General features: G+C 43.4%; 1 protein-coding gene across 3 annotated transcripts in view; it reads left to right on the plus strand.

Moving 5' to 3' along the window:
- Nucleotides 1-694: 694 nt before the first annotated feature.
- The window catches only part of ADAMTS2 (ADAM metallopeptidase with thrombospondin type 1 motif 2), a 300,115-nt gene continuing 274,890 nt past the window's right edge, over nucleotides 695-25,919 (plus strand). For all 3 annotated transcript variants that reach the window (XR_010067127.1, XM_063292232.1, XM_063292231.1), the window contains exons 1-2: nucleotides 695-902; nucleotides 1,794-2,155. Coding sequence is in view for 2 of the 3 variants with exons in the window: in XM_063292232.1 (XP_063148302.1) it covers nucleotides 815-902; nucleotides 1,794-2,155 (450 nt within the window). In the remaining variant the exon portion in view is untranslated. The remainder of the gene's footprint in view (nucleotides 903-1,793; nucleotides 2,156-25,919) is intronic.

Genomic DNA, 25,919 nt, shown 5'->3' on the forward strand with positions numbered 1-25,919 from the left:
AGTTCAGCCAGAGGGGAGGCTTAAGAACAATCTATTAATTACAAGCAATCAGTTTGACCCGGACGGATCCGATTCTACCTTTCTGGAGTGGAAACCATGATATCACAAAGTGCTATAGGTAAGTTTGCTTGAGGTGGGTGTAAGCACGTACAGAAAGCAAAACCATCTCTAATTAGAGTTCGGGGGGGGGGAATCGGGTGACCTCTTTCCCTCCTAAGTTAGGAGGGTCGGATACGGTACGAGATCTTTTTGCAGAAGGACCTGACAGATTCCAAAATAGGCATTTGGGAGCTTCTGATTGCTGCGATCTCTCCTTCTGGCTCTCTTTCTAGCGGAGCAGGATTTTGTGGATTGGCTGGGGGGAAATGCTCAGGATCCCTCAAGAACCGCCTCTAAGCTGGGCTGGGGAAAAGTGTCCCGTAACGGGAGGAGGCTGCGGAGTTCGGTCTCGGCCGGCAGCAGCTGCAGCTGCGAGAGTTCCAGGGCGAGTCGCCGCCAAGCCGGGCCGGGCGAGGCGAGCGAGGCGAGGCCGTGGCAGGCTCTCAGGCAGCGGCAGCGGCGGCGGCGGCGGCGGCTCTGTCAATCAGGCGGACTTCCCTCTGCACGCCCCGTGCTTTCCAGCAAGCCGCCTGCTGGTGTCTCTGCTGCCTTCGTCGCGGCTGAGCGCTGGAGAGGAGCAGATGAGCCGGGGCAAGGAGTCGTGGGGCTGAGGTCGCCTGGTGGCGGGCTAGAGGGCGGTGCCGGCGGCCCTCAATGTGGCCGGAGCCCCCTGCAGCGAACTTGAAGGCTGGGGTTGGTCTGAGCGACGCCTGCCATGGCTCCTCTGGTCGGGATCGCCTTGCTTCTCGCCTGCTGGGCGCTCCTTTTGGCCCCGGGGGCCCCGCAGAGACCCGGGGAGAACGGTAAGTGGCGGGGCTGGGTTCCCTCGGCTTAAGCCTCCCGTAGACGGCCGGCTGGGGTCAGCCAGCCGCCCGCTCTTTCCCGCCTCCCCTTGGGACTGGCTGGTTAACTTCACCCAGCAGCGGAGGACTTTTTGCCCACTAGACTTCTCCGCGCCACGCTGGGTTGCCTGGACCAAGGGCTGGGGCGTCCTCCCGCCGCCACGTGTGGCGTGTTCTCGGCGGGGGCGTGGGGGGGGGGACCTGCTTCTTAGATCCCGCTGAGCTGGCGGGGCGCCTCTCAGCTGCAAATCAGGGGCGCTGGAACCTCGATTGAACTCGCTCGCGCGGGGCAGAGCCGCCTGCCGAATTCCCTGCGTCCAGCAAAACACCTGGCAGGGAGTAAGTTTTCCTTGCTTCTGTGTTGCTGGAAGGAAGGCAGCGAAGCCAACGGAGACGGCTCTTTTCTTTTTTTAAACTTTTCCAGGGCAATTGGCATCCCCATCCTTCACGTTCAATAGTGATTGAACTTTAAGAAGCACGGCTGGTGGCAGAGTTTGAAAGTTTATGTGTTGTGTTTGCCCCCGATATCCTCCAGCAGATCGCCTTCAGAAGCCCTCGTCGCTTGAAATTGATTTACGCAGCCGGGGAAGCGCTTATGTTTCTAGTCCCTCCTGCCCAGTTGCTGGAGGGCAGCGCCTTGACCCCTGTCCATCCCTAAATACTTGCCACGTCTGCCAGCTGGGCTTTCTTAATAAAACAACTGGACAGATGAGGCACAATGTCTCTGCCTTAATAGTTTCCCTTCCTTAACCTCACACTGGTCGAATGAAGTAGATGTCCCCTGCAAGTGGTAATCTTAAAGAGGAGGTATTCACTCTGACTCTCATTACTCATGATTTTCTCTCTCTCTAGATTATATTTTGGGAGATCTAGAGGAATACAGGCTGGTCATCCCAACTAGCACAGACTCAAAGGGCAGGTTCGTCTCCAATGTCGTGTCGGGAGCATGTAAGAGGCGCTTCCCAAGAGACACCAAGGATCTTCCTCAGCAAGCTGCAAGCAAGGAAATTTTTTACAATGTCACTGTTTTTGGACAAGAATTTCACTTTAGATTAAGGCCAAATTCCCGGCTGGTGGCTCCTGGAGCAACGGTGGAATGGCAGGAGGATTCAAACATCACCTACACTGAACCGCTTCATGGGGATTGCCTTTATGTGGGGCATATCACGGACGTGCCTAATGCTTCTGTTGCCATCAGCAATTGTGATGGGCTGGTAAGTTTTTCTTTCTGTCTGACTGTCTGTCTTTCAAGAATGAATGATTATATTATCCTTTCCTCACAGAGAAGGTTTCCATTTTCAGCATTTAAAAAAGACCACAGCAAATCACATAATTTTCTATGTTAATTGTGAAATTAAATAAGGAAATGTTCCCTTACATGATGCAAGGTGTGATGAAGCAGTGAGCCTCTTGTATAGAGAGTGGAGGAGCAGATTCACCCTGAACTGGCACATAACTGCTGTGACAAATCACTAATTATCAACATGAAAGTCTCAATTGCCCTCTTGAAGCTTTTCAGCACATTGAAAAATAGTGACCTACATCAAAAAAAGTGACCTAATGCTGTCACCTGCATGTTTCCCCTATTGATAGGATTTTTGCCATCTTCTGTTTAGTAGAGCACCTGGATGCCTATATGTGTTTTAAAAAAAGAGTTGGTATTGAAAACTAGGCTCCATTGCCAATGGATTGGCTCCAGTTGCTGGAAATTAAATGTGTTCAGAATTTGGGGTTGGGTCCTTATCTTTGAGAAAATGTGGCTCACTCATGATGCTCCATTTCTCATATCTGTGCCAGCTTTCTTAGCTTGGAATGCACTCCCACTACCCTGGCCACAGAGAGGGGATGATGGGATTTGTAGTCCAGCACCTTGGGAATGAGCTCCAGGGCAAGGAACGCTTGTTCTAGTCAGTCTTGGAAGATCTAGATGAAAGAGGGGTCATTTGTGGATTTTCAGGGTAAATACCTAACAAGGTGCTTATTTTAAGAGTTCTTCATCTGAAGATATCTCTGTCATCTCTACTATCTATCTATCTATCATCATCATCATCATCATCATCATCATCATCATCATCATCATCTATCTGCTAATTTCAGTATTTCATCCCAGAGCATAGGGAGAAAAGTCAAACTATGTTTCCTAAATACTATATTTTAAAGTCTAATTGCTATGTTGAAGTAACTTTTCTTAGTTTTCCTTTAGGGAATGAACATCTAATTATATCCAATATCATCTTATTTATATTGTCTGAGAGAGAAAACAGCTTGCTAACATACAGCTGGTAGCATTTATAAGATAAATGGATTTCAGCTTAGATTGTGACCTTTCTGTTGTCTGAATTCTGTCCAGATTCTGATTAAAAAATAAGAGGCAAGATGTAGTTGCCAACTTTTTCTTTTTTTGGGCAATATTCCAATGCCTTTAATAGTAGTTTGGCCTACAAGCATTTAGCAGATGAAACTTTTGATACCATTTCATCTATTGCTATATTTCTGTATCTTGTGTAGTTGTTAAAAGTACAGATGCCTGCCAGAAAGGTTAACTATCCTAGATGGAGGTCTCACAATGGGCTTGGTGATGTCCAACAAGATAGCTCTGCCAGGACTTGGACTCATGCTCCTGTTCTTTACCTTCCACGTGCTGATGGCACTAATCAGCCATATCAAGTTGGTTCATATCTAATCAATTATGGTTCTTTTTCTTGGGGGGGGGGTGCAGAACACTGACTTGTAGGGCAACAGAGAAAGACTGGGGACTCTATCCTCTGGAGAAACTTTTCCCAGATGTATTGGGCTATAATTCTCATCCTGTCCAGGCAGTATGATGGAAGGTTTCATCCAAAACTTCCATCAGAGCACTGAGTTGAGGAAAACTGAAATGAAGTATGCATGCACAAGGGACATTTGGTTCTCTTGACAATGTCCTTGAGGCTGGAAGTTCATTTTGCTATACACTGTGGCTGTGCAGCACTTCAGCTCTGAAGACTGCTTTGGAGTGCCTGGGGGTGTGTGTGCATAGTGCCTGTCTGCAGTTCCTTAAACCAAATGCATCTTTTTCCCAGGCTTGCATTGCAGCTGCAGAGGGCAGGTGCATGATCCCAGAAAAAGATGCAGCTACTTTAAGGAATTGCAGATGGGCTATGGGAGCAGCCTGACAGGTTCTAAAGCTCCTTTTTCCTTCAAATCAGGAGCATCGCACACACATATTAAACACGGGGACCTCCAGCCAAAGGTGGTGCTATGTAGCACATAGTTGTGGATCATGTGATGTGCATGTGATCACATTCAGAGTTGCTAGGGCCTGGAAACACTGTGTCGGGCTCTAAGGTTCCTCCTCCTGGTCCTCTTTTGAGGAGTTTTGAGACAAGACCACGACACAGGAAAACACTGTTATATTCTGTAAGCTGCTTTAGGAAGAAAATTATTTTGAAAGCAGATTAAGAACTTGATTCAGTTGAATAATAAAATAAGCACATAATGCAATATTATGGAGCCATAAAGATTAAAATGATTCCCAGGACTATCATATCAGGAAAGGTTACTGATAAATAAATAAATAAATAAGGAAGGAAGGAAGGAAGGAAGGAAGGAAGGAAGGAAGGAAACTTATTGGACCTAGCAGGATGTAGTAGTTTTGGGTATTCCCTTGAAAATGCTAAATACCTCCCTCTAGAAATTAGGTACCCTCCTTGTGATGGTCTGCCAGAAGTTACAAGGGTATATGGGGAATGGCTATTCACATTGGCATTTGGATGTTTTTTCATTTACTTATTGTGTCTTATTTGCTGGTTAGATTTTGATTTAAAAACTGTGTTTTGGTATGTTGCAGTAAGTCACCAAGAGTTGGCAGCATACACATTTTAACAACAACAACAACAACAACATACTCAAATCTTCCTGTTTTAGCAGCTGCTTGACCCACATCCATTTGTCCTATGCACTCAGTGTCTTGCACTTTCAATGACTTCGGAGCCAAGTGAAAAGAACACAAACCTCTTAGTATAATTCATAACTTCCTAGGCACTGCACATATCATTTTGGAATTTTGCAGGTTCCTTTGATATCATGTATATAATTTCATTATAATTGTTTACAACAAATAAAATACATGCACCCTTTTTTTAAAAAAAACCCTCAAAGTAAAGTCAAGTGAAATCTGAGTCCATTTAGATGCAATTGATTTAAAATTCAAAGGAGGCTCTACTTTTCCTACTTTTTTTCCCATTTCTGTTGATAAATAAAACTTTTCAAAGTTTTGAACAAACTATAGCATTTATTTATCTGAAATTTGGTGTGTTTCATCCCCTCACATAGTATTATTGAAAATGATAAACACAAAAAGATAATTTGGTGATTTAAATGGTAGTCTATAGCATATACTATATGGAGATTCAGTTTACTGGACTAAGGTTTAGATTTTGTTGCCAATCAGATGGAGTGGTCTTTAAATCAATTCAAGGTGAAGTGGCCTGTCTTCTAAATTGGTGAATGTTGTGAATTGCTTCTGGTATAAATTGGATTTGAGATAAAATAAACATAAATAGAATGAAACATGGCAAAAAGCATCTTATGATGCTCATCTTATAGTTAAATAGCACAGGTGCTATAAGTGAAATTAATTGGAATGTTTCCATTGACTTTCCTTTAAGTAAACATGGTAAGCATGGGGCTGAAAGCTTGCTGGTTGCCTTTCCCACTCCGTTTGCTTTGCAGATACTCTTGCTTCTCTCCTCTCAGCTTGTGAGCATAAGTCTGATTACTTGTATGCACACCTCCAAGTGGTTTGTACTCACTACAGAAACCCCTCCAGAACCAGCATCACAAGCTGAAGAGTGAGACAGTGTAGTTCATTCCATCTGGAGGAAATTTCAGAGGGATCCATTCAATGAGACCAATAAAGACAGACCTGGAAGCATCATCTTGGGAACCTTCCCAAATGCCCCCACCCTGGTTAGGGCTCATAAGAAGTAATGTGCCAGGCATCTTGTTAAAGCTGTAGTATCTAGCTGACCTTGGCTGATCTTGGGGGCTAAGCAGGATGGAAGCAAATCTTTTTTAAAAATACAAAACACTATAAAATACAAACATTTTAAATAAATAGCTATTCTTGGCTAGATTAGGAAGTTGAAAAATATTCTGGAAGAAGGCTTTGGCAAGCTACTTTGTAATATTGCCAAAACTCTGAATGGCCATAGCTATGAAGTCATTGGGAGTCAAGCTTGACTTGAAGGAGACTTTATGTAGAAAAAACATGCATATGTTAAAACAACCCACCCAGAGCAATTGGCCAGCATGACACTTTCTTTCCTGGATGGTTGGTTGTGGTGAGGAGAGAAATGGAGAAGTGATAGTAATGAGCAGTAATGGTGGTTGTGATTAGGAAAAAGGGCAAGATGTGTGGCTCCAGGGCAATCAGCCAGGCAATTTGGGTGTGATGGTAGCCACAGAAAGAGACCTGGCTATCCATAATGTTTTCTGGCCTGGGTCCCCTAAAACCTCGTAGTGTCTCTTCTTTTCTATCATGGGCAGAAGGAATAACCTTGAGGAACAGGAGAAACAGCTGCAACTCAGACAGCGGTCAGATAAAAGAAAACTGAGTCTGGGGCAGCAATGCAATTTGAGCAAACATCTCAGCCATGACCCTCCTCAGTTCTCATGAAGATAAAGGGAAGGAGGGAGGGTGGAAGTACATTTGGACTTGCAAGGTTCTGGTATGGTAACCTTATAATGAGGTAGTATCAGCATTCATAACTGGTGTGTTAGTCTGATTGTCCTTGAAGGGCTGACACTTTCCATCTCTTCCCTTAAGTTCCACAGCTGGTAATGAGCCCCTTCACCTTTAACTTGATCATTTTTGTTTTGTCTCAGATAATGTCCTTTGTGCCCGTGACTATAAAGAAGTGAAAAGGGCTTGCTATGCTCTTGATACAGAGTACCCAGCCTTTGGGGCTAAAGGAGTTGAACAGGAAAGAAAGCAGTTAAGAAATGAATGAATGAATGAATGAATGGCCATCAGTGTATGGATTTAAAAGAATACATTTTTGCCTTTTTTCATTACTTTAGTCTCTATAGCTGTTAGTTTTTGTGGTTACCACTTAGACATTTTTGGCAGCTCCATAAGATGGAATAGGTCAGATTTTCAGAGCTTAATGACAGTGGTAGGATTAGCCACTGTATTAAAAGCTTACAAGGAGCAACAAGAGGGAACTATAGTATGGATTTAATAGATTTCATTAAAGTCCTTCTACCTGTCCTCCCCTAATTCATATTGGGCCAACAAATTTTAGGAGAGCCTCTTTCCCAGGGCCTGTTTGAGAACTGGATTTTCTTCAAGAATGACTGTAATTTATGATTGTTGAAGAAAACAAAGATCTTGCATCAAAGCAGGGAGGAGGGCAATTCATTCTGTAGATGCTGCACAGCCTCTGAAATTCTGGCATGTCTCTCTTCAGTTGGGCTGGTGGGCAGCAGAGGTTTGAATGCCTCCCCAGCCTTGTTCCAAATCCAAGGATTGTCCAGTAACTACAGTGATCTTAAAGCAGCTGAGATTTCAGAACAGGAAGTACTGTGGCCATTGCCTGTTTCACTAGCAAGCTGAAGTAAATGGGAAACATTTGATACTTGCCTGAAACAGAAACCAGTGTAGTGGTTGCTGATACATTGCATTCCCCCACTACAAAATGCATCACTGCAAATTAAAGTAGAAAATGTATACCTGTATATAATTTGGATATGCTGTTTTGCAGATACTCCATGCAGTCTTAGAATTAATTATTGTAATTTAAATAGGAATAAAAACATCTCTCTATAGCAAAGAAGACTGTGCCTCAGTATCTTGTGTGTTTGATCCATCAGTTGGTCAAGTGCTAACGGTTAATGCTGTTAATAACAATAATTTTCTATGTATGCCTTGTCCTTTTATGTAAGCTAATAGTCAAAATTGCTAATGGAAACACATCTATTAACAATGACGTTTGACTGGATTGTCATTCAGATCAGTTCGGTTGGGAAACCTGTGACCTTACAGAGGTTGCTGAACTACATATTCTAGCAATTTATATTTTAATTGTTTTAATTGTAATTGTTTTAATCGTTTTATAGTTTTATCATTGTAAGCCGCCAGAGTCACTTTCTGAGATGGGCGGCTATAGAAATCAAATAAATAAATAAATAAATAAATAACCATTCCAGATACAAAGGTTTGCTGCAAATAGATTATCTTCTTAAGGAAGACATGTGTCGATCTAAAGTCAGCAACTATTCAGAGTTTGTTCTGAAGTATGTTTTCATCAGTGATCACCTTGTAGAGCATTTCTGTAATATTTCAGACATGATTGGCTGGCTGGCTGGCTGGCTGGCTTCAAGTTCTCCATCATACCAGTACCCATTTTGTGCACACTTTTCCTTTATTCAGGCACAGTTTTTTTTCCTGTTAATGTTTGGAAAAGCTGATCTAGTAGTACTAGTTTGCAATGTGATCTCCTAGAATTTACTATAAATGTACCTTGTGCCCTGTTTTGCATCAGCACCCTTAGGTTTTTCCGTTGCAGTAAGGGAGTATTTGTCAAAGGCTGTCCGATGATTCTAATGGTTGTGGGTATTTCATTTCAGACCAAAGATGTGGTATACACATGGTTGTATCAGATGAGAATCGTAGGGTGAATGTATCTCAGCTTCTCAGAACTTCATACATCTCCAATTTTCTCTTCCGCCCACAGCGGTCACTGGAAAGAAGGGGGAACCTGACTTTTGTTGTCAGCCTAGTGTAAAGCTTTGAGTCAAGCTCAACTTGTGGTAATTCTGTCCATGCAGTTTTCTTGACAGCGTTATAGAAGTGCTTTATTGCTGGCTTCTTCTTCTGGGGTGTTTTTTTTTTTCCAACTTCCCTCTCTAGCCTGCATTAGTAATGGGGAAGCAGTGAGCTGGAGCAGAATTGCAGATGAGGTTTCCCCCTTCAGGTAGCTCTGTGGTAGATGCATTTGTGACATGTGCAAGTTTATGCATCTGTTTGGTCTCTGGACGTTGATCTGGAAGAGATACGGCTATCGTGCCCCAAATGTTGTCCTGTGATATGGGCCTTAGAGTCTGACTAGGTGGAATAACAATGAACTCGGTGCTGGAAGGCAACTTGTGCAGAATAGATGACAACTGGAGAGAGTTTTAGGGTTAGCAGGTGTGAATGGTGCACTGGACTTTCCTCCTGCCTGTAATCAACTCTCCAACTCCTTATTTTAATTCCTGTACATTTCCTTCTGGTCTTTGAGCCTGTCTAGAAGAAAATCTTGTGTGTGTATGTGTATGCGTGTGTGTGTGTATGCGTGTGCGTGTGTGTGTGTGTGTGTGTGAGAGGGAGAGAGAGAGAGAGAGAGAGATGGTAGGGGTTTCAAAATGAAAAGACTGGGGAGGGGACCCTTTATGAAATCAGACTTAGCTTTAATTATTTTTTTGGCAGTGATCTGAATCCCCCAAAATATGTCCCATTATCACAAGGAGCTTTTTTTAAAAAAAAAAAAAAATTATCCCGCCTTTATTATTATTTTTATAAATAACTCAAGGCGGCGAACATACCTTATACTCCTTCCTCCTCCTATTTTCCCCACAACAACAACCCTGTGAGGTGAGTTGGGCTGAGAGAGAGTGACTGGTCCAAGGTCACCCAGCCGGCTTTCATGCTTAAGGCGGGACTAGAACTCTCATACCACACCCGATTGGCTCTTGGGCTGAGAGAGAGTGACTGGCCCAAGGTCACCCAGCCGGCTTTCATGCTTAAGGCGGGACTAGAACTCAACAGACTCCCGGTTTCTAGCCCAGCACCTTAACCACTAGACCAAACTGGCTTTGACCTACAGATGCTAGAAAAGTTTTAATATTCAGTGAAAATGCTGCCACAGTGATCACTGGTCTGTTTCTATCAGAGACAGCAATAGCTGGCTGATTAATAAGGACATAAAATCAAATGTTCAACATGAATTGGATAAAAAAGGACAGTCTTGGTTTTCATTTAAGCCAATCATCTTTTCTGGGTGTTGGATATTTTGGGAGTTTGCTGAGAAATAAGAATAAAAAATATTAAGTTTGAAGTCCTAAAAACTTGTTGTTTGAATTAATTCAGCATCAGTGCAGCTTCTCAAATGTAGTTTATGATCTAAAGTCAGACACTTCTTTATGTTAGATTAATTTAACAGACTCTTTAATTATTATGCTTGATCACGGTCATAATTTATATTTCAGTGGAAATTTGTATGTTGGTATTCCAAAGATGTGTGCTTTTAGATTTGTACAGAAGACCTGCTTTTCAAATTCATATTACCAAGTATTTCAGGGTGTCCAGACTTCGTTTTAGCCTCTAATTCTGTTGGTGAAATATTAAGCATGTTTATTCAGAAGTTAATGCCATGGAATCAATAGTTCTTACCCTCTTGGAAGAGTACTTAGGGTTGCAGTTTAGAACCACAGATCTCAGCATTGGTGTTATGCAATTATTATTAGTAATGGAGGTGGGAAGCAAGCATGCCAACACTGAAATAAAAAGCCACAACAAACAGTGTAAGTTTTACAACTACATTCTGGCCTTTGCTGTGAAAGTACCTTTGACAATCAGGGTTTCATCAGACCCTTGTATCTAATCAATCTAAACTGCTGAAATGGTTAAGATAGAAGCCATGTGATAGGACAGAAACAGAACACTTATTCCCGTGCTCCAAAATGCTATGTTTCAATGGCATAGGTCTCAAACAGACAAGATTGTTCACTTGAGAGAGCAATGGCAAAGCCATTAGATATATTGTCAGCTTCTCAAATTTCATCTTGGGGCATTCATTGGAGGTATGTGCCATAGCTGGAATGTCCAGGGGAATGCTAACTGCCCCATTGGCCTCAAAGAAGGTGAAGCTGATGGACGAAGCAGGCATCCAAAAGACAGGGAACACTGGGAGACTTGCTGAAGGTGGCTCCGACGGTCTCTTCTTCCCGCCAAAGTAGCGCCAGGCTTCCTGGTAATTATTGGTGGGATATTATTCTTACCATGACTCAGAATGGTCAGACATGATGGCAGGATGCAGATCCTCCTTCCTTACCCAGCATGACTTTCAGTTTGGAAAATCTACCTTTTATCGTCCCAGGTTGTTGACAAATTGGAATGCTTGCTCCTATTTTTAATGCACATTTGGGTTTAATTTCTGTTTTAGACTGGATTGTAAGAATTGGTTCTCAGACTGATGAAGAATCAAATGACCATTAGGTAAACAACCAGCTGCAGACTGCCTCACTTTCAGTGAGGACCTCTTCCCCTCTGGTGTTCCATAAGATTGTGAGAAAAAGACTCAGAAAGTAATAGGTACACTGAGATAGTTCACCTGCTGGAATCTTCTGTTGCTAATCCTTTCATATTAAGAGAACTTTGTGAGAATTGTGCTCAGAAAAAAAGTCACTTTCATTTCAGGCAGCTGCCCGCAATCTAATGTGAACTCTTCTTGTGACAAAATGCTTATATATTGCTTGACATGGTGTAGCAATGTGCTTATTCTATGATGTCTGACCCTCTTCCCCTGCAACTAACATGCATGAAGAGCAGACCCAGCAGCAGCCCTTATACCAGCAGTAAGTAGTGAATGGGTAGTAGGAATCCCCAACATTCCCCAATGTTTAGGGAATGTGCATCTGCCCTTCGTGTAATTTAGCTAATTTTAATTAAACTTTAATATCTAATTAACTTAATGACTCTCAGTATCCACAGCTGGAGGGATCAGTGACCAGACTGGCTAGGATTCTAGGGACTGTGGTCCTATCACATCTAGAGGGCACCAGGTTCGGGAAGGTAGATCGGCTTGTTTGCTGAAGGGAAAGGTTGATGTAGCATTGCTGTAGCTGTGGCAAACAAGATTGCCACATAAACTGTCAGAGCATTGGGAATAAAACCTAGAAGGGCTTGCTCTTTCGCAAAATCTAAACTCTTATTTTATTTTTATGCTCCAACAGATCCCTAAAAGATATTTGAGGAAAACCAAAGGTTTGGCTGCTTTCCCAGATTCTAATTTGCCTAAAAATGCCTGGTACAGCAGTAACGGTCTTGCTATTTCAACTTCTCGAATAGCAGAAGTGACTGAATTAAAAGGCACATCATGCCAATTTAATGACAATCAGTGCTTGCAGCCACTCATTAATCTTTAGAAGGAATCTGGGGTGTGGTTCTTCTTGCTTTAAGCCTATATGTCCAGGTCCCTAACAAAACCATTTTGTTATGTGATGTATTTGTATTGATCTTCCTCTTGGGAAGAAACAATACAGAAATTGAGAAATCAAAAGAAAAGGAAGAAACAACCTTAAGCTGTTTCTGAATGTTATGAGAAATATCAAAGCAATTACAGGTAGTCCTTGCTTAACAATCATTCATTTAGTAATGGTTTGGACTTACAACAGTGCTGAGAAAACCAACTTATGACTGGTCCTCACACTTGCAACCATTGCAGCATCCCTGCAGTCACATTATCATGATTTGGCTGCTTGGCAACTGGTTCACATTTATGACTGTTACAGTGTCCTGTGGTCACATGATCAACCTTCCTGACTGGCTTCTGGCAAGCAAAATCAATGGGGAACTGCATGAGTCACTTAATGACCATGTGGTTCACTTAACACCCATGCCGATTCACTTAACAACCACCCCACAAAAGGGTAAGATTTGCTTAATGACTGCTTCACTTAACAGCAAACTTCTGGCCCACTTGTGGTCATTAAGCAAGGACTACCTGTAGTGAAGGTCACTGGAGAACTGTATTTGAAATACGCCCTCCCATAGCGGTTTTTGGTCATTGTGTACCATGTTTTTTGGGGCCAGGTCTGCTTTCTACCTCAGAGTGATGTTATCCATTCACAAAAGTAGATAGGGACAGACACGAGTGTCTGCAGGGGAGGAAAGTGGTAGAAAAGATAGATGTCTGCGATGGTACCACCATGCAAATGCTGTGACTTACATACCTGAGTCAGCCACTGAAATGCAAGTATGTAATGGTGGCATTTGTGTGATGATATCATTGCATACGTGTCATTGTTTTGGTGACATCAAGGTGTGCTGCAGACACAACTTGGGCCAAGACAAGGAAACAAATGGGGTTTAATCCCAAACTAAATTATATTTAATTTGACTCAAACTGACTTAAAACTGATGAACTGAATTCAAGCTAACATGATTACTCCCAAGAATTAAATCATTTCCCCTTTTTGTCACAGTTCAGTGACAACATTTTGCCATGCTTGGAAAGGGACTTAATTAAGACTTTTGGAGACTGCCTCAGTTTTGTATTCTTCTGACTGAATTGTTTCCAAAAAGTTAATGGAAATCTTCAAATAAAGATGAAGCTGCTGTTCTTCTGAAATGGAAATAATCTTTTGTTGCCTTACTTTTTGTTGATTTTCAACACTGCTTTCCTGGGCTGAGGCAAGCCAAATTGTAGATATATTAGTAGAATGTTACCATTTGCTGGTATCCTGTCCTCATTTTAATTTGATAAAAAAGTCATTACAGATTATTTTATTAATTTTATCTTCATTTGTGTGGCCAACACATGCACATTTCAGGACCTCTACTAAGCTGTTAGCATTTGCATCAGGCTGATGTTTCCCTTGTTCAGCAATACATCTTTCATGACATTTATTCATGGTAAAGAAAAAAGATGAGCTCCCTTTTTAGTGTTGCTGTGTTGTATGAAAAAACAACCCAGATTGTCTTGATGTTTTAGCTAATAAAAGGCATCCAAGAGGAGCATGGAAACATTGTTTTGAAAATGCATGCCATTGCTTTGTAAAGTACTATGGGTTATTTTAAAGTGGGGATCATATCCTTGGTTTATGACTCCCTAGAATGCCAATAAATTGAATTTATGGCTAAAAGAGGAAGTGGGCCTTAGGATTCTGGAAAAAATCCTAAACTATTAGGAGGTCTGTATGCATAAGTGAGTAGCATAACTAGGAATGATTAAATATCTATTTCTTGATTATGCCTCTTGGAGTGCTTTTGTATACAGAGAGTTTTTGGTGTTATTATGGATGTGTTCAAACACCAAATCTAAGATTATAAAATACTGTGTGTAACTGAATTTTGTGGATTAGGAGAATTAAAACTCTGCACAAAGACAATGGAATATGTGAAGCTATCTATTTTTTTTCCTTCTTTTTAAATGATTAAAGCACCTGATATAATAATGCTCAGAAATGATAGAAAACACAACAGAATTCAGGTCTAGTGGTAGACCATATTCATCAGACTATGCTAAGCCGTAATATGGTTTGCTTGGTTCAGTGTCAATCCAGCCAATGTGGTGTATAAAGTATAGTTTATGCATGAATTCAGCCCATGGTGAGTTATGTTATAAACCACTGTTAGGTAAACCATAACTTTTGGATACGTGAATGCAATCACAATGTAGCATCATAACAGATGCTTGAAAGCATGGTCAGGATGGTATGTGCTGCATTATGCCATGTAAAGTCAGTTTGCTGAGATTTGGAGGTAGCCAGCTTTGATTTTCCTGAAGCACATCCTCAAGAAATATGGCAGCGGTGGTGAATGAGAGAGAGAGAGAGCAATATTCCAGAACCCACTTAAACTTGCACATGGGATTTCAATTTTATTAAACTAATCTGCTTTAAGATGATCCTGGATGAATACACATTCAGGATTTCAGACTAACTGTCCCAATATTTTGATCCATCAGATATATTGAAGTTGTTACCTGCCCAGCATCTTGTTTACATAAGCACAGGATGAGCAGCTACTGTATTCAGTTAAGATTTTGGCTGGAGCATATTATTCATTATATGAAAAAAGAAGCCAACTGAATCTTGTTATTTCTGTCAAGTCATAAGTTTTTTGTGAATATGCTCTGAATGTATCATATTCCCACCGGCTTTTTGTCTGAGAATGGGATGGAATAATTTCCTACATCAAACAGGTGGACACCATCTGGACAGACTGTTCTAATGCAATCATAGTGGATATCTTAGCATTATGCAGTAAGCCTTTGGATAAAACAGTAGGTATTTGTGACTCCTATGCCCTTCTGTTGTGTTATATTGCTGTAGTATCACAAATTGACCTCTAAGTTACACAAGAAGTACTTCTCTATCAAACGTTTTGACAATTATAACTGTTTTAAAGTCTCTCTCTATATCCTACTCATTATCAAACTAGATTCTAGGCCTCCCTAATTCTAATTCCTTCTAAATAATAAATATTTGCCCTTAGTCAGAATTACCTCAGTAGATAAACAAAATATTGGCTCCAATTTTCAAATAGCTTCAGCTTTAAATTTTGCTGCATTTACTCTGCTACGTAGGTTGTATTCTTCGTATATTTAATGCATTTACTGTATATACTGCTTCACATGCTGAAGCATCTTGAAATAGTTACAGTGAAATGCATGATAAAACAATATAAAAACAATACCCCAAAATCCAGTTTATATAATTCTACACGCACACTGAAAGCTAGTTTGGTGTAATGGTTAAGACATCAGGCTAGGAACCAGGAGACTGTGAATTCTAGCCCTGCCTTAGGTACAAAGCCAGCTGCGTGACCTTGGGCCAGTCACTCTCTCTCAGCCCTAGGAAGCAGGCGATGGCAAACCACTTCTGAAAAACCTTGCTAAGAAAACTGCAGGGACTTGTCCAGGCAGTCTCCGAGAACTGGACACGATTGAATGGAAACAAACAAACAAACATGGACATACAACCATGGAGGTTATCTGGGCCTTCAATGACAATAGTGAGCTAGAAACAGTTTCAGACTATGTACTGTTGTTTTTGAGGGACTGCAACACCATTTAGAATGGTGAAGTTTCCAATTCCTGAACCTGGGAACCACCATCCATAAGTTCTCTTTCGTCAGGCGTCTTCCAGCAAGCTGTACTGGAAACATAAATACTCAAGGATGCAAGAAATTAGGACAGATTTAGGCAACAGATGGTACAAGCTTGATTTTCAGCCCTGCAAAGGAATGCCCGCTTAAGAAGCTGAACTTTAGCGAGCAATAGACTACTTGTGAATAAGATCCTCCTCACCAGTCACTATTTTTGATTGTTTGCAGGCAAGCTTTAGAGCAGGATTTAATAATTCTTTTTGTAACACTTTTGGTTTCAGTGTCCTGGTTGCCTTTTTCTCTTGCTGTGTTTGACTCTTAAGATTTGTGGGTCATCTTCTCTGCTGGACTGCTCTAGTTTTTTCTAAAGTAGGACAAGACTAGACTTTTGGGGGCTACTGTGTCTGCACTGTCAAGGTATACAAGGAAGTGGTGATTCTCTAGCTCCCCTTGTCCCAAGCTAATTAGAGCTTTAAAAACTAAACAACACCTTGTGTTGTGCTCAGAAATGGACTAGGAGCCAACATCTACCTGCTCCAGGTAGTAATCTTTGCTATTGTACTAAATCATCATTTATGAATGGCCTTTAAAGGCAATCCCATACGTAGTATGGTACAGTACAGCAGCCTAGATAAGAATGCTGCTGGTTGAGTTGACACTGAGCACATTAAGTAGCTGTGATCCCACTTAGTATATTTTAGAAGAGAAAGTGTGGAAATTACTTTCAAGAACACACATATAGGATGGGATTTTCCAGCTCTCCCTGCTATATATTTGGCAGATCAATCCAACTAGCAGGAAAAAAGAAGACAAGGCCGTACTTTATTGCCAGTGCCGTGAAACCCATTCATCATGATTGCATTTACAGCGAACCAGACGTAAGGCTGCCAGATCCCTGCAAATTTCCATCTATCTATTTTGACACCCCACCATCTATCTACTTTGACACCCCACCCCAGCTTGACTATGCATTTTAAAGGATAGAACTTGTGAATCTTTAGAAAATAGTTTAATGACCAGTATTCACAAGGGCTGCCATGGGGTTGTTGCATACTGCAGTGGTTTACAGATGCTCCTCACGGGCCATTTTCCATATCAACTGGTTTAGATCAATACATATTTCAAGTTAGGTGCTGGCTATTAGATAATTCTCTATATCAGGGTTCCTCAACCTTGGCAACTCTAAGCTCCAATTCTGGGAGTTGAAGTCCGCACAGCTTAGAGTTGCCAAGGTTGAGGAACCCTGCTCTATATAAACCAGATGTTCTTTAGAGCATTTCTTTGCAAAAATGTGGAGGTGTTTTATATTATCAGACTACTGGCAGCAGTTATCCAATTTCATACGTAGAGATGGAGGTAGCCAAGATGATCTACCACGCGAAGAGGAAAGAAAACCTGCCATTCCCCTTCCCGTCCTCCAAATGCTTCTCTTTCCAATTGGCAGCAGTGCTACCATTTGGCCAGATGGTTGGCCATTCCAGTGCCCCCCTAGAGCAGCAAATGCGGCACTACCTTGCACTGTAATAGTTGGAAGACCTATTCAGAGAGGTACTTTTCGGGTAGCTGCCCAGTGTGGCAAGCCATTTCTGAGGGTTGTGTACCTCAGGCGCAACAAGGATACTTTTCTGGGCAGTGGGTTGATAGCAGCGTGCAAGGCTTGTTATAGAATCAAATGATCTATCAGTTGGAAGGGACGTGACATGTTGTCTAGTCCAACCTTCTGCTTGGTGTAGGAATCCACTTAATCACCCTTGACAGGTGACCCTTCAGCCCCCATTTGAAAACCTCCAGAGAGAGGGAGTCCACTGTTGCTTTAGGGGGACTATGATATTGCTTATTAGCTCTTACAATCAGAAATCCATCTTTTACCATCCTAGCAGTAGGCCTAAGCCCTACTGTTTTTTCTTATAGAATATTTTAGCTTTCCCCCCTCTCCTATTGCACATCCTGTTGACCTGTTTTGAGGTTTAAACAATTCACTCTTGAACAAGTAAGGTTACAACTTTGTTTGTACTGAATACGCCTTCTGCATTTTTATTTAGAAACAATCCACTTCAGCTAAAAAGCTGACAGTTCAAGAGAATTTAGTATACAAGGGTATATTCAAAATTCCCTTTGCTCTTCTCATCAGGAGGCATGGATTATTCACAACAGTGCTTGTTTTTTTTTTGAAAAGATTCAAGTAAAATTTGGCAGCTTCTGCCCAGTGAATTTTTCCCAGTGCTTTCTGTTGATTCCCTTCTTGATATCATCTTCCTGAGCCTATCCTGTTCCTACTTTGCAAAACTACCTCCTCCCTAACTAAGCCCGTGATCTAGGCTGTGTAGGACAGTAGATAATACGGATTTAGAATGGCCGGTGGGGCGGGGGACCTTTGCTCAAATATTAATTCAGGAATCATCAACTGTCAGTCTAACATACCTCAAAAGGTTGTTAGCAGCAGAAAATGAGGCAATTTCACAATGCTTTCATGCACACCTTATAAAGAAAGTTATTTTTTAAAGTAATTCTGTGTTATTTTATCTTGTTCATTGACCTTTTTATGAATGAGGTTTATTGAACTGGTTCCTTTTGAAAATCAGTGCAGAACTTATTTGTGTTGTAGCAAGGATCTATTTATTTATTTATTTTATTTATCTCCGCCCATCTCCTCCCGTTGGAGGCCTCTGGGCGGTTTACAACAAGCGATTAAAACCATCACAATAATACAAAAAATAAATACAGTAAAAATACTATAAATAGAAATAAAAATAAAGAATAAAAAATCCAAGTGATGAAACATCTAAAACAGTCCAAGTGTGGGAGGAGTGGTCTATAACAACCATCCCTACGTAGCTCTATTCCCCTCTCCACCCCAAGCGAGGCGGCAGAGCCAGGTATTCAGACTCCGCCAATCTCACCTCTGAGGGCAGCGTGTTCCACAGGGCGGGAGCTACTGCGGAGAAGGCCAGCTTCCTGGACCCCGCCAGATGAAATTCTTTTACAGACGGGGTCCGTAGCATGCCCTCTCTGCACGATCGGGTGGGACGGGTTGATGTAATGGGGAAGAGGCGGTCCCTCAGGTAACCTGGCCCCATGCCATGTAGGGCTTTAAAGGTGATAACCAACACCTTGAATTGGACCCGGAAGTGGTGTTACATGTGCCCTTCTGGGGCCACCAAAAACAGCTCGCACAGCTGCATTCTGGACCAACTGAAGCTTCCGGATACTTTTCAAGGGTAGCCCCATGTAGAGCGCATTGCAATAGTCTATCTGAGAGATAACAAGGGCATGAGTGACTGTTCGAAGGGTCTCCTGGTCCAGGAAGGGGCGTAACTGGTGCACAGCACGTAGCTGCACAAAGGCATTCCTGGCCACGGCTGCCACCTGCTCTTCGAGCAGGAGCTGTGAGTCCAGGAGGACCCCCAAGTTACGCACCGGGTCTGTCTGGGGCAGTGCAACTCCATCCAGAACCAGAGATGTTAATGTCCCGGATACAGAAGAACCATTAACCCACAGCCACTCGGTCTTACCAGGGTTCAGTTGAAGCCTGTTGTTCCCCATCCAGGCCCCCACAGCCCCCAGACACTCAGAGAGGGTGGTCACGGCATCACTTACTTCACCCGGGATGGAGATATACAATTGAGTATCATCAGCATACTGATGATACCTCATCCCATGGTGACAGATGATCTCACCCAGCGGTTTCATGTAGATGTTAAAAAGGAGAGGGGAGAGTACTGATCCCTGCAGCACCCCACAAAGAAGGGGCCGCAGGGCCGATCTCTCCTCCCCTATCAACACCGACTGGGATTGGCCCTGGAGGAAGGAGGTGAACCAGCGTAAGACTACGCAACCCACCCCCAACTCCCTGAGCCACCCCAAAAGGATACCATGGTCGATGGTATCGAAAGCTGCTGAGAGATCAAGGAGAGCGAGGATGGATGCACTGCCTCCATCCCGCTTCTGCCAGAGATCATTCATAAGTGCGACCAATGCCGTTTCCATCCCATAACCGGGCCTGAAACCTGACTGAAAGGGGTCTAGATAATCCGTTTCCTCCAGGCCCTCTGGAGCTGCAAAGCCACCACTTTCTCAACCACCTTCCCCAGAAAGGGGAGGTGGGAGACTGGATGAAAATTGTCCAGAACAGTAGGGTCCAGCGATGGCTTCTTGAGGAGGGGGTGTACCAATGCCTCTTTAAAGGCCGCTGGAAACACCCCCTCTCCCAAAGATGTATTAACCATCGCGTGGACCCAACCACATGTGACCTCCTGGCCTGCTTTTACTAGCCAGGAGGGACACGGGTCTAGCTGGCATGTGGTGGCATTTACTGTCTGTAGGATCCTGTCCACTTCCTCAGGTCCAACAGGATCAAACTGCTCCCAGATAACTGGGTAAGCCTGTTCCCCTGGTATCTCTCCAGACCACGCCTCACGCCTGGAGTCCAACTTGGAGCGGATCCGAGTGATTTTGTCCTGCAGATGCTCAGCAAATTCCTCTGCATGGCCCTTTAGGTGGGTCACTGAACCCACCTTCCCCAAAAGGGACTGAGTGATCTTAAATAGGGCCGTTGGGCGGCATTCTGCAGACACAATAAGAGCAGAGAAATATTGACGTTTCGCCGCTTTTATCGCCACAAGGTAGGCCTTAATGGCGGCTTTTACCTGTGTTCGGTTGAATTCAGTCTTTGTCTTCCTCCAGCGGTGCTCTAGGTGTCTCTTAACCCTCTTCAGCACCCTCAGCTCCTCTGTAAACCATGGGGAGTGCTGGGTTCGATGAGACAAGAGAGGCCGCACAGGCGCAATCCTGTCCAAGGCCCCGGCTGCCTCCCTATTCCAGGCTGCAGCTAGGGCCTCCGCTGGACCGTGCAGCAGATCACCAGGTATAACCTCCAGCTCCCTCTGAAACCCTACTGGGTCCATCAGTCGCCGGGGGCAGACCAATCGAATGGGTCCTACCTCCCTGTGGAGGGGAGTGGCATAAGAGAATCTCAGGGCCACCAGGGTATGGTCTGACCATGACAATGGGGACAGATCTATCTCTCCCCTCAGATCACATTGCCACTGCTCTGACAAGAAAACCAAGTCTGGGGTGTGACCACTGTCTCGAGTCGGGTTTCGAATTATCTGGGACAGGCCCGTGGCTGCCATGGTAGCCATGAACTCCCGAGCTGCCTTTGAGGCATGCCCCAGCGATGGCAGGTTGAAGTCCCCCAGAACCATAAGCCTGGTGAACTCCACCGCCAGCCCCGAGACAGCCTCAAGCAGCTCAGGCAGGGAGGTTGCCACGCAGCAGGGAGGTTGGTACAGCAGCAACACTCCCAACTGTTCTCGGGAACCCAACTTGAAGAACAGGGTCTCACAACCAGCCACTTGTGGAGCAGGGCCCCTGACGGCCACAAGAGACTCTTGGATGACAACAGCCACCCCTCCTCCCCTGCCCTGGGATCTCGGCTGGTGCCATACTGTAAACCCAGCTTGGCACATTTCTGAAAGGGGCACCCCCCCTTCCGCGCCCAGCCAGGTCTCGGTAATACATGCCAGGTCTGCCCCCTCCTCAGTGATCAAGTCACATATGAGGGGGGCCTTGTTATTAACTGACCTGGCATTAAGAAGCAGCAGCCAGAAACCAGGGCCCCTATGGATCTGCTGACCAGGGCCTGGGTCTGAGCGCAGAGGGCTGGAACACGCCACCGGTAACAAACACCGGGGGCGTCTTCCCCGAAGATGGCCCACCCTCTGGCTCCCGCCATAACGTCCCCTATCCCTCACCACCTCAATAATGAGCCCCGCCATGTAGCCCCCAGTGACTCCTGATCCATTAGCCCCCACTCCTGGACCTCGGGAGTCTCTGGCTCTAAGTAGGGCTTCCTCCATCCATTCATACATCCTTATTTACAATCAATCTCCCACAGGGTGATGGTAGGCCCTCCGGCACACCAGCTTCCGCTCTCGGCGCCGTCAGAGCCCAACCCTCACTCTTCCATTCGCTATGCCCCCCCTTGAACTCTCTCACTGCTCAACAGGGGGCACTCATTCATTCTTCACCCACCCCCTGTCTCTCACTCAGGGGGTGAGTGCCTTTCACACAAACACACTCCCAGACTCCCCCTCTCGTCTCTCACCCTGGGGGAGAGTCTCTCATTCACTCTGGAGGGCCCTCACAGCTTCCAGCCGTCTCAGGGGTGGTTGGGGGGGATGGGTAACTTTTTTTTTTTAAATTAAACTCCCCACTCCTCACCCACATAGTCTACCACCCCAAGGCCAACAACCGGTCACTTCTTCTCTGGTGCAGCCCAGAGTCCACTACTGTACCGTTGGCCCAGTTTGCTGCTGGCCCGGTCCGCCACCGTGTCGCTGACCCAGTCTGCCACTGCACCGCCGGCATCTTGCATCTATTACAAGACAAACATCCCAAATTGTCCATATCCTTAATAATTAAGTAGTGACAGATGGAAAAAATACATATAGAAGTCAAAATCATATGTAAATGAATGAAATTACTGGGAAAATTTCTGAGAATATTGTTATCTGTGATAGGAATTTTTCCGTTGACTGTCTTTTTTTTATCCTGTATCATCTAAAGATCTAAGAGTGAATGTTTATGAAGTTGAAAATAATCAGGCTAAAAATTTAAATAATATTGTCTTTCTATGAAGACTTTAAAGTTGACTTAGATGTAAACAGATACCTATCTGAAGAATATTATTTAAGAAACAAAAGCTTCCTACTTTTTAAACGATAGGAGACTTTTCAATGTTCAAAAGTAAACAAGGATTCACAAATGTTTGGCTCCATAGTATAAGAAATCCTTCCCTAATTGGATGCCATCAAGATGCCTTGTTTAGTTTTGATAATTCCAAGCCCTCAATGCCAAAATTATAAATCCTTGCATTGTAATCAGCTGCTGTCATTTGAGAAATCAGCATGCTTTATAAGAGAATGGAAGTTTGAGGCAAATATGATTGGATTAAAATGGCCTTCCCCGATCAAATACCCTTCAAATGTGTTGCATGCTACCTGGGAATGGTGGTAGATGCAGTCCAGCATATCTTAAAGGCATAAAGTTGGTGAGGGTTGATTAGGACCATTAGTATAATGGATTAAGTGCATATCATGCATTATATAAATAACAATGTTATATTTTAAAACTCATTGTATGCTGGTATAGAAGTAAGATGTTGGAAAATTAAAATATCAAAGACCAAGCTAGTGGTGTTTGTCAGGGAAAATGGATGAATAAGATCAATGGCAAATGGTGAAAAATTAGACCATGTACGTGACTTTGTATATCTTAAGATAGGAAGATGGATGGAGCAATGCTGGTAGAAAGGTAGTGAAAAGCATGTGATCTGCTGTGTTATGGGGATGAATATTTGTGGAAAGCAGTGAAACTGGCTATGTGTAAGAGTGTTCTTCTATCCACTTCATTATATGGAAGTGAGAGTTGGGTATAGCCAGAAAAACATAAAAGTAAGTAAAATACAGTGAGAATGGGATACTTTAAGTAATGTGTGTGGTAAAACAAGAAAATAGAGTCAAGAATACTAAAGGAGTATGGCTTGATTGCTAACGTGAGTAATATGAAAGACGTACATTGAGGTGGACTGGTCATATAGCAAGAATGAATGAGGACTGAATTGCAAAACAAAAACAAAAACAAAAGAAGAGGGACTAGAGGAAGGCAGAGACTGAGAAAGTCTTGGCTGGATGGAGTTTGATGAGATCCTTAAAAAGAGAGAAATGAGAATTGTAAGGCAACATATGAAGTGGTGGAAGGATGGTTTGCAAGGTATGGGGAAAGAAATAGTGTTGATATAAACTAGATTTACTTAGCTTTCCTTTCTTTATCACTTATCTCCCGCCTTTAAATTATTTTGCTCATTACTTCTTAAATCAACCAGGAGACAAAAGCCTCTGCCATCCACTCCAGGGAGCCAAGGAGGGGTTAGCTCCTGAGCAGATGGATTAAGACCTGTGGTGTTCTCATTCTGCTGAGCTGCTGCTGCTGCTGCTGCTGTTTTTGAATTGGTGAATGGGTTTCAAGGTAGCCAGATTCAGTGAGGGAAATACCCACATGGTGAGGTCTGGCTCTGAGATCACAGCAGCTGCTGCCAGTTTTATCCCTCCCCAAAGGCACGATTTGTCTGAGCTGCTTTTTGTCCCCTCATCCTCTGAACACGTTCATGCAGACAGAGCAGACTATAGTAAAGCAGCAAGTGGGCTTTGCAGTGGAAAAGAACAAGGTATTCTCAAAGGAAGCATAAAATAGTACTTTTTCCTTATTCCTTAAAGGAGTCGGTTTGATCTGGTCTGCAGTTCTCCTTGGGGACTTGGGAGCTTAAGAAACAAAGTTGAAGGGATATGAAAAACTAACAAGAGAAAACAAGAAATGTGCATGTAACAAAATAAAAGACATGCACTTTTAGGATCTCTGTCATGCTAACTACTGCCTCACATCAAAGCACTTTATTAACTCAGTTGTCCTATGATGAAAAAACAGGAGACTCCTAGTGGTTAGTATCTGTATTCATTTTTTTTTAAAAAGATATAATTATTCTCTGTCAATGGGGTTGAACCTTTTCCAGGCCAAGGGCCAACTTTGTCAGGAAACAGGGTGGGCACCATGGCAGAAGAAGCTGTCTTCCTGGATCCTGCCAGATGACACACTTTCGTAGACACGACCTGTAACATGCCTCTCCTGCTTGTCCTGATGGGATGGGTTGATGTAACTGAAGAGAGGTGGTCCCTCAAATAACCTGGTCCCATGTCATGTAGGACTTTATGGGTCATTACCAGCACCTCGAATTGTCTTTATCTGTTTCCCTTTCGGTCACATTAAAAATGACAATCCATTAGCAACTTTGAAGGAACACTGAAGGTTTGAAGGCGGCCCGTGTGATGCTGGACTCTGGATGGTAGACATCAGTTTTATATTATACATGTGTGAAAGTTTATCCTACCTTACATTGCATCTCTGTTCTAGGTTCAGTTTAGCTTAGAAAGAACTCTGTTGTTGGTCTGAGAGATAATGGCTGACCCAAAAACATCTGGTGAGCTTCACAACTGATAGAACAAATATTGCCCTGGCACTAGCTCAGTTCTCTGACCACTGCACCTGCTAGTGCCATTTGGAAGCTGGTTCTCATTTCAGCTGACCTTGTAAAACCTACCCAGAGTAGGTAGAGCATATAAAAGGCTATGGAACCAGACTGGCAGGCAGGGCTTGATTTGAAGCAACATCATTTCAGCATATTAAGGTAGCTAGATATAGCGATTTTTCCCAGCCAACTTCAGCAATTAATCAGGTTTTTTTCTGTGCTTTCAAACCAGAGAAATATTTTTTCTTCTACCATCCAACACGTGGGTAGGTGTGGATTCAGGCACTTCTTCCATAATTCGTTTTTTTATTAAATACTAATCTGGGTAGGAGTTATCAACCATTAACCAGCAGGCTTTACATAAAATTGCAGATGGAGGATGTCACCTCTGTTGGCAAAAGATCATATGTCAAGCTTCCTTCAGCATACAAATGGCCAGCAAGGCTAACAGTAGCACATGGAGTTGGGGGAGTCTCAGTCAATTCAAAGTTGAACATAATGGCTGAAGATAAACGTGTTGTGTATGTGTGTGTAAGAGAGAGAGAGAGAGATTGGAATGGGTTTTTTTTCTGCACTAGTGGTGTAATCAGGGCCGCAACTAGGGGGGGGGGCAACTGGGGCATGTGCCCTGGGCGCCGTGCTGGTGGGGTGCCAAAATGAGCACGGGGGGGGCGCAAAATGGGTGCGGAATCCATGTTTGCCCTGGGTGACACAGACCCTAGTTGCGCCCCTGGGTGTAATCCTGTATTTATTTTTTAATCCCCCCATGCATGCAGTATGTGTCAGTCTTCCCAGGTAGACCAGACAGGAAACACGACCAGATAAGCTAATTCTACTTTCTGTAAAGCTACATTAACAGAATCTTGTAAGTCTGAAAGTACAATTCCACACCCCCCCCCGCCCGTCTCCTTTACAGCCCAAGAAACTAGGGAGGGTCCCTTCCGATTCTCTTGCCCTGCCTATTATCTAGCTGCAGGCTATCTCTCTGTTATCTGACCATTCCCTAGACAGCAACTCTTTGCCACGTATCCCAAGGTCTTTC

Source organism: Candoia aspera, chromosome 2 (genome assembly GCF_035149785.1).
Source record: "Candoia aspera isolate rCanAsp1 chromosome 2, rCanAsp1.hap2, whole genome shotgun sequence".
Taxonomy (NCBI): Eukaryota; Metazoa; Chordata; class Lepidosauria; order Squamata; family Boidae; genus Candoia; species Candoia aspera.